The sequence below is a fragment of the Calonectris borealis genome, chromosome 5 (genome assembly GCF_964195595.1).
Source record: "Calonectris borealis chromosome 5, bCalBor7.hap1.2, whole genome shotgun sequence".
Lineage (NCBI taxonomy): Eukaryota > Metazoa > Chordata > Aves > Procellariiformes > Procellariidae > Calonectris > Calonectris borealis.
This window is the reverse complement of record NC_134316.1, coordinates 4,102,076-4,114,109: the sequence shown is the minus strand read 5'-3', so window position 1 is coordinate 4,114,109 and position 12,034 is coordinate 4,102,076. Positions and strand designations below refer to the sequence as shown.

Below are 12,034 nucleotides of genomic sequence, written 5' to 3'. Positions count from 1 at the left end.
TTTTTACAGGAAGGCTGGGGAGATCTGTCATCCAGGGTGCTCTGCCTGCGGCTGATGAGAAAATGTCCTTTTACCTGCAGGGACCGTAAATCTCTGGAGTTACCTGCAACGCGCGCACCCTCCTACCCGCTGCACGCGGGCTCAGGACACCCTGGGATCAGAAGTACATTTAGGCTGTGTTCCCCATTTCTCAGCTCGAGGCCGGATCCGTGCTTGATCTGATCCCAGCTCCAATTTTTTGGGATGAGCTGATGCTATTTTACTTCTCATAAAATAGCCACATCCAAAGGAGGGCGATGGCAATAAATAGGTTTCTTGCTGGAGCTGCTTTTGCATGGTTTTTAAGCCGACTTGGACTCTGAGCCAGGTTATTTGAGTATTAAAGAGGCGCGATGCTGTTAACCTCAGGTGGGGATTTTCTCCATTAAAAAAAAAGGGTTTCTGGGCCACGGGCAGGAGAGACAAGAAAACCTGAAGACACGAACACACACTTCTTCCAGCCTCCGCAGACAGCGGGCTGGGGCTGCCTCTGCAAGGGGCAGCCTCTTCTTCCCTCTGAAAGCGACGGCTGGGGCAGGGGGCTGCGACACACCTGCGGTTCCTAACACTTCCCCTTCCCCTGCAGTTAAATCACATTTGGCTTCTTGGCTAAAGATAGGATAATTATTTCCAGCGAGGTAGACACGTTCCAGATGCACTTCTCCTTTTCAGAACTGCACTAAGGCTATCATAAACCCCAAAGAAATACCGTTTCCCAGGTCCCAGGTGGCCACCTGGATGGCGGCAGAGCTTTGCCAGGCTTCCCCCATGACTTTATTTTCAAGCAGGTATTTAGTTTCTTGCTATTCGTGGGCAATATTTGGGGAGACACGGCAGCACCTTTCTTTCCTCTGGCAGACAAACGGGGATTAAGTGGGCGCTGGGTCCTCTGCCAAATCCAGGTGCCCGGAGCTGGTTTATGCAGCTCTTCTGCAGGCATTTGCTCAGGATTTATCGGTGGCTGGATATAGCCCGATCTACGAGAGGTTAAAAAGAATCAAAGAGACTGGTCCCTAGGTATACCGAGCTCCAAGCATCTTGTTTCCAAAACAGAATGTAAACAATTTTATTGTGGCAAGGATTTATTCGTTCTTACTGCCCTGTGTCATACGGCCAAAGGAAAGGAGAGCGCTTCTTCTCTCCTCATAAAGCAGGGTGTGTTTCAGACTCAGACATCTACATCAAACAAGTGCGTGGCTCCTTTCCCATCCTTCTGACTGTCCCGCCGTCACGAATTCGCAATTTCCCTGCCTTGTGACCGCCTTGTTCCAGCGCTGGCAAATACGGAGCAGCCAGAGGATATCACTTTGCTGGTTTTTTTTTTTTTCCCTCTGCAACAAAATACGCCGCAGTGGAACCGGCAGAGAGGAGATGAACGCATCCGTGACACAAGTGGAAATGTGTTATTTCAATTTTCCTCTTGCTCTCTAGCAATCAAATCCTGGCCTTGGAGGTACCGGGGAGATTTATCTGTTGGCTGCTGTGAATCCTCGCTGGCCCTAATCACTCGACCTTTAAAAAGCCACCGGGTGGGACTTGGAGATGTCCCAAGGAGATGTGAGAGCTCATCAGCGGCCACGTGCCTTTCGCCAAACTTTTGGTAAGAAGCGAAGCCTGTTTCATGCGTGGACTCTCAGGAGCCTTCGCAAAGTGGCTGAGCCCTGATCCAGTTTCCCCTTGCTGGGTACAACTAACCCAGTCCTTCCCTGCTGGCCACCTCTTCTTTAAAAGCCCCTAAAAGCACCACCACCTCTTTCCAACATGGTTAAAATTAGAGAAAAAGCTTAAAACCTACTGCACGGGGACGGGGGTGGCTGAAAACCAGCTGGCCCCATTCTGCCCTGCCTGTGCGGTTGGCTCAGGTTTTGCTGGAGGGTTTTGGAGGGGCTCTGGGAGGGTGTAAAGAGCAAATCTTTGTGAGAGGGTAATCCCCTCGCGACAGCGGCCCTTCTCCAAAACGTCTCTGGGTTCCTGAAATGGAAGAGGGTTTCGGAGACGCTGACAGCGGCACTGTTCAGTTTAAGCCCCTCCGTCGGGGCAGGTTTCTTTGCTCTCAGCTTGCAAACCCCGTCAAAGAGGGTCTGTTCCCACCTCCGCCCGCAGCCTGGCAAATTCACCTTCCCTTGGGAAGGTTTTTTCCATCCAGATCATCTCCCTGCTCTGGTTTAAACTCACGCTGCTACAGAAAGGTTTCTGTCCTCAAGCCAAGCTGAAGTCAGTACCTGTGGTGGTAAATAGGACAGGACTGATCTCCAGGACAAACAAAATTGGCCCTGCTGGGACAGGGCAAGAGGTTTAACCAAACCAAAGGATTTTTTTCCTCATTCTGCAATGTTACGCTGCAGCACAGTGGGAGCTCTGGAGGTCAGAAGCTGAGATTCACGCACGGAGGATAGCGCCGTTCAGCTATTCAGTACCACGGGCCAGATGTACGTTCTGGGTCAGGATGTCCCTACACGGCCGATTGCCTGAAACTGGGAGGAAGAATCTGGATAAGGCTTGTCCAAAACGCGCCGTATTCTCCAGAGCCTCACTGGGGAGAACTGGGCTGACCCCATGTGGTCACGGCCTTGTTATGGCATGATTTTGTTTTTAAGAAGTCATGACTTTTCATGGTTACTTAGATAAAATGCAAAATCTACCCCACATCTGTAAAATCTTTCCATCAAGAAAAAGGCACCGTGGAAGGAGTTAAGCTAAATCCTGGTCTGTCATTTTTCACACAGTGGAAACGTGTCCACGCTCCCAGTTTCCCCATTTAACCAGCCAAAGCAGTGCTTCCCTGCTTCTTTTCGTGCACGGAAGCGGGACATGGTGTTCATTTTTTAGCATGGATGGGATCTTCCCACTCCTCTTAATCCCTCAAAACAAAGGAAATAGAGAAGGGACAGGAGGGGAAAGCTCACACCCAGTTGGTGCCTTTTCCTCGCAATAAAAGGTTAATAGTTGCGGTGATTCACCCCCACAGCCCCCAGCCCTGGCTCTGCCGGACAAGCTTGAGGCGAACATCGCCCCCAGACTTTGGGTGTGCCTGAGCCCAGGGAGGTTGGTGTGTGTCATCTGGTCACTTAGTAAAAACTAAGTAATATGTTGATTGTTTCCACGGTAACAGTGAGTGATTCATTCTGAGGGTAAAGGGGGAAGAAACATGGAAAATGAAAATCATGTTTCAGAAGCACGTTGTGTAATTACCTCGTTCAGCAGGCCTCCTGCTCCATGCGTGCCTTGACCTCAGCTATTTATAAAACAGTCTCTCAAGATGATGTCTAAGTTGTTTGTTTTTTTTTTTTATTGAAAAGGAAGAAAAACCCTCACTCATGCCCCCTGCCAGCCTTGGAGGTTGAACACGACCCATCCCAGCACAGGACAGCCAGTCTTGTCCGAGGGGAGCGATGGAACCTCCAAAAACAATCCCCGAGATGAAAATTATCAAAGCAACCGACATTTTCATGACGGAAGCTGTTGCCACCTGCAATTCCTCACGAGAAAGAGGAACCTTTGTATAGCCCTTTCATCTGAGCCATCCCTCCACAGGTACCGGCGAGCCCCTCCTGAGCTGCGGCCAGCTCCAGATTAAAGACAGCAGCCCTCCAAAGCCACCAAGCAGCTTCCCGGGGGTAACTCCAGAGGCCAAACCCCAGTGAAAACACAGGGAAACATATGCAGAGCAGCCAGTAATTACACCCTGCAAGCTGCCTAGTGACCTGTTGCTTCTGAAAAGCGTCATACTGATCTTCACTGACCTCACGTGGTCTGGGCCTCAGTTTTAGCCTTCCCCCAGAAGAAAGTCCTGCAGTCAGTTAAAACAAATACCAAAATCTTTACGGGAAAGGCAGCCGGCTGAAAAAACACCCGCCAAGCTGTAAAGAGAAAGCAGGCACGGATGAGAGGAAGGTGTGATCCAGCAAAGACCCCCCGCACCGCGCTGTGAGGAGCGGGACCCCCACACCCCACTGAAGGAGAAATCACTCCCTGTGCTGAGGGACACTGCCCGCTCCCCCGCCACCCGCCTGGCTCCTGAGGGGGACGCTAGCTCAGGGAGGCGGAGGGATTTTCCTTCAGGCGCCAAAAGCCTGTCAGGGAACCACAAACGCCTCAGCCTTCGCGCCCCTGGGGCGGCAGGGCCTGAGGCCCGGCCGGCCTCGCTGCCCTCACCCTTCCTCCCGCCGAGCCCACCGGGGCCGCCGACCTGGTGGCCGGGGGGTGGCGGGGGGCTCTGCGGGAGGGACGAGGCCGGACAGGGGCAGCCGGGCCGCACGCAGCCAGCGACCCCTGAGGGGCGTCCGCCACCTTTCCCCAGCTCCGCGGTCTAGAGCGCTGACGTGCAGGAAGGGGAGGGCCTCTATCAGAGAGGGGGCGTGGTCACACCGCCCACCGCCCAATCCGCGCGCGGGGGCGGGGCTGTTCCCGAAGGTCGCGAGGCCGGCGCGGGGGCGGCCCGAAGTTCCGGGCGCGCGGAGCCGTGGTGGGACCGACGGGCGGCGATTGGCTGCGCGCTGGCGTGCGTGCGTGCCGGGCCCCGCCCCCCTGCCACGTCCGTTCAGCGCCTGCGGCGGAGCCGGTGCGGGCGGCAGTTGGCGCCGCGGCCTCGTGCGCGGGTGAGTGCGGGCGGGGCGGGCGCCGCCTGAGGGGGGCTGCGAGGGGCGCCCCCCGTTCCTCAGCGCCCCCCCTCAGGGGCTGTGTGAGGGGCGGGCCTGCGGGCACCCCTCCGAGGGGCTGGGTGTGAGGTGAGGGGACCCCCCCGAGGGGTGGGGGTGGGGGGTGACGGGACACACCCCCCCCCCCCCGAGGGGCTGGATGTGTGTGGGGTGAGGGGACATCCCCTCCCCCCCCACGAGGGGCTGGGTGTGGGGGTGAGGGGACCCCCCTCCCCCCGAGGGGCTGTGAGTGGGGTGAGGGGACCTCCTCGAGGGATTGTGTGTGGGGTACCGACCCCGAGGGGCTGCTTCAGCTGAGGGGAGCTGTGGGGACCCCCTGAGGGGCCGCGCGTGGGGGTTGTGTGGACCCCCCCCCAACCCCAGGGGGCTTCTTCAGGTGGGGACTCCGCTGAGGGGCCATGCGGGGCTGTCTCTTGCCCCTCGGGGCAGGGTTCTCGCCCCGAGCCCCGCAGCTGGGGAGCCGGCAGAGGTCTGGCCACGCACCCACCAGCCCCCCTTGAGCAGGCAGCTCATCTCGGGGGGACCCCAGGCATACTGTGCTTGCTCCCCGGAACGCAACGGAACAGAGGGAGGTGGGATGGGCGAGAGGGGCCGAACATGTCCCGTGGGCGCTGGCACGGCCCCGTCTTGCTCCCGACACGGATGGAGAGCCCGGGATGCTCCAGGGGAGACTTAAGGTGTGCTCTAGGGGCAGCACCTGGTCTCGGAGTAAGCTCAGTAGGCCTGGAGGGGAAACTGGCAACCCATCAAAACAGGCCAGAACTCTTCTTCCTTGCGATACATTGATCCTTTTTTCAATCGGCAAATGCATTTCTATTGAGTAAGTAGTATTCCCGACTCCAGAAAATGCGGTAAGCTTCAAACTTCTTCCTGCTCCAGCTGTGCTGGATGTAGTTTGAAAAATAACTCTTAGTTTATCACTGATTGCTTGAAGAGCATCAAAAATTTTATTTCCTTCATGTGCTTTTCTGCTGCTGTGTGTGCTTGATATTCAGTAACCCTGAGCTGAAATTAATTAGATTTATTTTATTCTGTACAAGATACTATTTGAATGTTGATATGAAGAGTCATGAATTCTAGGAAGGCTTTGTAATGGGACAGGGTAACAGCAACATGAGAATAATCGAGATCTAGGAACAGAGATGCCAAATATATTGCTGGGACCAGAGGAACTTCAGTTTTGCTTAGCAGTGACATAATTAATACGCTGGCGATGGGCTTGCAGTCCTCCGCACGGATCAGTGTGATCTGATCACCAAAGCTTGGGACTAGGACTCAGAAGACCGGGATTCTCACTTCTGACTCTCCCGTCTATGGAAATGTTTTTCTTTGCACTTCATTTTTCCCGCTGTTTCATTTTGAAAATTCATGTGGGATGAGAATTTGTATTGCTGTTTAATTGCTATAACAGCAATTTTTTTTTACTTTTATATGCAAGTTTGAGATGAGAATGGGGATTTAAAAGCCAGCGTATACCAGCAGGTGGCATAAAAAAAAGATTTTGTGGTGGGTTTGTTTTTTTCTTTTTAAAGAAGCTTTTTCAGTTGGGTTTCCAGAGCCACCTTCAGTTTTGAGGCTCGCATGCTGCAGTTACGCTGAGATGCTTCATAGCTAACATCCTCTATACTTTCTCTGGGCAGCATAACAGGGCTGTAAGATGTCTTATTTTGAAAAGTATTCATCCGAAATACATTTTTCTTTCTGATGTTTATTTGGCCTGTCCAACAGTGTGTGACTACCATATCTTTTATGGTGCAGCTAAGTTAATTTGAAGATGTATAAAGAACTTGGTCTCAGGAGAGATTCCCATGTTCTCAGATTCTCTGTTCATACCAGAAACCTGACCAGGTATTCCACAGGTGACAGAATAAGAATTATTTTCCTATATCTATATATTAGGAAAATATATCCCTTTGCTTCCTTTTATCTCTAATTCCAAATAACACACAATTCCCAAATCTCTCTTTAATCATTAACAGGTGTCTCACCGTCATCTTGGCAGTCTGCGTTTTACCTGTTAACGGACAATGAGGCGCTGCGCTTTACAGCTGAGATGGCATTAGATTTTGTAAATACACCGAGCAAACATGACTGCATGAGAAACGCAGTACAGGCTGTAAGCGTGCGTGCAGGCTGTTGTATCATCTGTGTTTTCATACGTGTGATGTAGTGCCTCTGGGCTGAGATACTGAATATTTATGTGATGGGACTGGTTGAAAAAAGTGTACTGTTCCTACTGCCAGTTTTAAATGGAACACTAATGCAAATGATCTCCTCTGTACTCGATAAACAGTATGTTAGGGAGGTTTCTTGAGTGCGATGTGCTTTTCTTTTCAGAGGGCTATAGAGGTTAAATATTCTACTCAATGTCTTACCTGTTTTAGTTTTTTTTTTTTCCGCAAGAGAAGAAACTTCCCAGATGAACACAAAAGTGCCACGTGTTGACTTTAGATAATGTGCGCGGTGTCAGTGTGCACGCTCTTTGTTTAACCCAGCGGCCTAGTCCGGTGAAGGTTGAGTAGCTTCAATTGGAGATAAAGTGAACAGCAGTTCTGGTTTCATTCACCTTTCTTTGTGTCCCTGAGGAACATCACATGGCATGATATAACCAGGGGGAAACAGCATATTTAGAGATTAAAACAAGAGCAACCCAAAATGTTCCTTTGTATGCATTCTGTTCCAGAAGACCTGTTGCAGCCATGATGCCTGTTGCAACTGTGATGCCTGACGACACACCGATGTTTGACCCAAATATTCTGCATGAGCTGGACTGGAGCGAGAACACGACGACGTTTTCTCCTGCTATTTCTCCTTTGGATCCAGGAGATGGCCTAGTTTTGAGACCACTTTGCACAGCTGATTTAAATCGAGGTAGAATCCTGCTTAATGATCATCACCAATGAAAGCTGGGTGCTGAACTAGATAATATGTATTTCTGCATGATCTCTCAATAGATTAGGATTGCTCGTTTTATCTGATTTGGGTTATTTTTATCAGTAAGGAATTTGAGCATTTGGCACCATGGATTGGTGCTGTGTTGGGTGACCCTCAAAATTGGTTTTACTGTTTCAATAACCTCAAAAACAGTCTTAAAATTCAAGTCAAATCTTCCAAATAATCCACAGCTTCCTATTCACCACAGCTTTAGAGAGGGGAGTACAGTTGTTCATATTGTTCCCTTGAATATAAAAGTAATGTGAACCAGCATATTATTCTTAGTGCATGGATACTTCTTCAATTCTGTAACTTGAATAAAAAGGTTGTTCTGAACATACAGCTTAATATCACGTAATTTCAGGCTTATATTTTTCTTTTTTGAATGTACGCATCTTTGGCACTCAAGCTGCAGTTTGCTGCTGATGCATTAGCTGATCCTTCAGCATTGCTCAAGGCGGGAGTTTGATTTTGAGATGACAGTCTAGTTCTGTAATATGCAGAGCGCAGGCTTTTACATACAACTGAATTGAATGGTGCCGTGGGGGTGTTAACTCTCAAAACAGCCGTGTCGGGTTGTTCTGTGTTATTAATTGTGCGTCTCTGTCCCTCACTGAGGGTTGTTTTTTGGTTTATTTTTCCCCCCTTCTTTTATAACAGGCTTTTTTAAGGTTCTGGGTCAGCTGACTGAAACTGGAGTTGCAAGCCCAGAGCAGTTTATCAGTGAGTACATCATTATTTCTTGGCATTTCCATAGAGGTTGCTGGGAACCAGAGGATACTGATGCTGACAGCAAAGCTGCTTGGGCGTGAGGCTCCCGACTGCCTGATGCCAGAGGGATTTATTAGCTCAGGTCCCCTGAGGCAGCCTTTGGCACTCAGCTTTGGATCCGGCTGCAGCTATCCCAAAGGGCTTCTTGGCTGGGACAGGCCTAAATTGTACACCTGCTTTTGAGACTGAGCTTTAGATACCTGGCAGGAGGGACTACTGGGTGATGGCTTGTTTCGGCTGAATTATTGCAGCACCGGTAGCGAGGCAGAGGCTTGCCTTTGATCATAGCTCAACAGCGTCCTGAGCTTGCTTCACGGGTTGAACTGAGATGTAAGAAGACTTAGAAGTACCGCCACCTTCATCGTAGTGCCCATCTGCAGAGACGCTGGGGAAGGAGGGTTCTCCTGGCAGCTAAGGAAGAGGCACTTGTTTAATTTCTGCTTTTTCCTGGTTCTGTCTCTGGGTTAGTCTGGCTCCAGGGCTTTCAGGTTCTGGGGTCTTGGGCGCATCTTCGTTGTGATCCTGAACCCTGCATTCAGAATCTGTTGCAAGTGTTAGACTTAACCACAGTTTAATCTGGAATTAACAGTGACTCTTCTGCTGTCTGTCTGCTCCCACAGAAACCTTTGAGCACATGAAGAGATCTGGAGATTACTACGTTACTGTCGTGGAAGACACAAATCTTGGACAGATTGTTGCTACGGCAACGCTGGTTATAGAACATAAGTTCACTCACTCCTGTGCAAAGGTATATTCTCTCGCTGCAGCTGTAAACTGAGGAAAAAGATCCCATCCCCAGACTCCGAGCATTTTATTTTTACGGTGTTACTGTGTGATGAAGTACCTTCTGCTGAGTCAGTGCAGAGGCACTTTAAAAGGCAGTTTACAAAGACACTTCAAAAATATCTCACAGCCTTGGGTGCTCAGCTAAATAATAAAAGGGAGCTTTGGCTTTTCTTAAGGAACAAGCAATTTGATGTCTGTCCCGTTCCCCCTCCCAGTGAGCTTTTGAACTAGTCAGGCTTGGTTCTGACGGAGCAGATGGCTGAGGATCTCGCTGCTGTGGAGTCCCAGCTAGACGTGTGAAAATGGGGAGCTAGAGGAACAAATCCCTCGGCGGGGAAAGGCTGTGGTGGGACCGCAGCTCCTGCTGGGTGCTGGAAGGGGCGTTACGAGCAATTCAACCACCGGAGGAGTTGTATCTGAATAGACAGCAGAAAATCCAAGCATGAAATGTAGTGCAGTAAGGAAACTAACGCAACGGTGTTCTGTTCGACTAACGCTTGCCTGTACTTTCACAGAGAGGAAGGATAGAAGATGTAGTAGTAAGCGGGGAGTGCAGAGGAAAGCAGCTTGGCAAACTGTAAGTATTTCACCACCTTTGCCGTTCAACAGCAGGCAGGGCAGCAAGCCCTCACCCAGTTGGTTTCTGTCCCCCCCCACCTTACCACGCTGACGGGCGCCAGCAAACGAACTGGCAAAGATCGCTCGCCAGCCCTCCGAGAGCAGGATTTTAACTCTGCAGGTTAGCTGCAGGGCAGCTTTGGGTTAGGAAATAAGTGCTTAGAACTAATTTTTACTACCATTCGGTCTCCCAGCCAGACACGTGAAAGGAGTTTAGCCGGAAGGTATCACTAGCTGGCAGAGTGCAAGCTGAGGTTCTTGTAACAGTAACATAAAATTGTCTGCAAGATGCTGGTGCTTTGTTCTTTTTTTTCTTGGGATAGCAACTATCCTGTGTAGTGAGGGAAAATACAGAGCACTGTAAAACTTCAGTATTGTAGGTCTGGTAACTTTAGCGAATTAAATGTTAATTGGTCCAGCATTCGGGGCTGTTTCATTTAACTGTTGGTTTTCTGTCTTTTTCAGATTAACGTCCACCCTGACATTGCTAAGTAAGAGACTGAACTGTTACAAAATTACGCTTGAGTGTCTGCCTAAAAATGTGGATTTCTATAAAAAGTTTGGCTATTCGGTATCTGAAGAAAACTACATGTTTCAACGGTTCTTTAATTAAGAACTTCTAGTCTTTTTTTTTTTTTTTTTTTTGTAAAGACTGTTGGTGGAGGAGCTTGTGCTACAAACATTCTCTTCGTGGAAAATTTATATAGTTTACTGCTGCAAATATAATGATTCCTATAAATAATGAACATCAAATGTGTAAATCCTGCAAAAAAAAATTACTGACGTTTTAGAAGGGTCCTTTGGGTTAGGAAATAAGCGCTTAGAACTAATTTTTACTACTGTTCAGTCTAAGTGAAGCTTTTTTGTTCTAGCTGAGTTACAAAGGACTCTCGTTAAAGGGATGGTTTTTAACCAAAGGTATATATTTTTATCTCAAATTTTTTCTTGCATTGTATTTTTCTAAAGGTTTGTGCTTCTTTTCTTGGTAGCCAAAGTACAGCTCGCAGGATTGTTCTCCTGTCTGTACTTCACGGAAGGATGACGTAGCTCGGGGAGGGATGAGGCTTCTCTCATGCGGAATTAGTGATACAGAATGGGCGTTTGTTCTGTTCTTTCCATGAAACCTCACTGAAGAGCTGTTGGTGTTAGCGTACCTGAAGTTTTATAAGCACTATTTTCCAAAACTGAATTTGTTACTATTGATGCGGGTAGGGGAGAATCCTTATGGGCTGGGCTACAGCTGATGTTCCGAGTCTAAAAATGGATGTGTACTTCTCACTGCAGGGGTCCTGCACTTTAGCTGATAACTTTGTTTTCAGGATAATTACTTGTTTTCTGACACAAAAATGTAACCCGATGGTTTGCAACAGGGCAAAGGCAAACGGGAATGTCTGACAGACAGAACACACCCCATCTTTAGCGGGGCTCCGGCTAGTACTCGATGGGAACGTGATTTGGGATTGGCAGTTGATGCCTGTATCTGTAAGGCGGCAGTAATGCAGCTTCACCGAGCGCGCCCGGCCGGCTCGCTGTGCTTGAGCTCCTGAGGGCCAGGTGGGCTGTGGGTTTGCTGGTAACGGCAGAGAAACCCCCGATCCTGGTCCCGAGGGATTGTTGCTGCTTTGGAGCATCCCTCTTGCTGTAAGAACGGATAAATGATTTTTAGCACTTTTGCCAGTGATGGCAAGCAAATAATGTACAAAGCCCTGGTTCCAACAGTAGTGTTTTGTGCGGAGAAAGTGACAAATCCTACATCTATGAATAGGGCATTATGATACAGAACAGCCAGTCTTGTTTGTGAACAGTTAGGCCTTACAAAATGTTCTTTCATTGTGGTGTGGAGAGCTACTTTAAGCTGTGGTGGGGGTTCTATTTAATGTTCCTGATGGTACTCCACTCAATATAGTGTTTCCTTGGTGATGTCCGTTTAATTTATTGATTATTTTTTAAAAAAATCTTTGTTTAAGCTGAATAAATGAAGACTGCCAAATGTATCTGGTCTGTTTTTCATATTGCTGTGTTGTGCCTAGCGGTAGGTATCCAGAGTAAGTGTGTACCTGTTGTCTTTAATAACAGTACCGCCTGCTGCCAATACGTTTGTTTTCCTAGGCTGAAAAGAACAGTTTTTGAGACTCCATGTTGATTTTAAGCATGTGTCTGATGCACATTTGCGTCTTTGCAAGCATGACTTCCATGAAGCGAGTCTTCAAAGGAAATTCTCAGCTTGT

General features: G+C 49.0%; 1 protein-coding gene across 1 annotated transcript; it reads left to right on the top strand.

Annotated features, from left to right (window-relative positions):
• The first annotated feature begins 4,581 nt into the window (after positions 1-4,581).
• GNPNAT1 (glucosamine-phosphate N-acetyltransferase 1) lies at positions 4,582-11,800 on the top strand. The gene is made up of 6 exons (XM_075150747.1): positions 4,582-4,637; positions 7,381-7,568; positions 8,292-8,354; positions 9,023-9,150; positions 9,704-9,765; positions 10,272-11,800. Exons 2-6 carry the CDS (start codon positions 7,397-7,399, stop codon positions 10,417-10,419), a joined length of 573 nt encoding a protein of 190 aa, XP_075006848.1. The 5' UTR covers positions 4,582-4,637; positions 7,381-7,396; the 3' UTR covers positions 10,420-11,800.
• Positions 11,801-12,034: the final 234 nt, after the last annotated feature.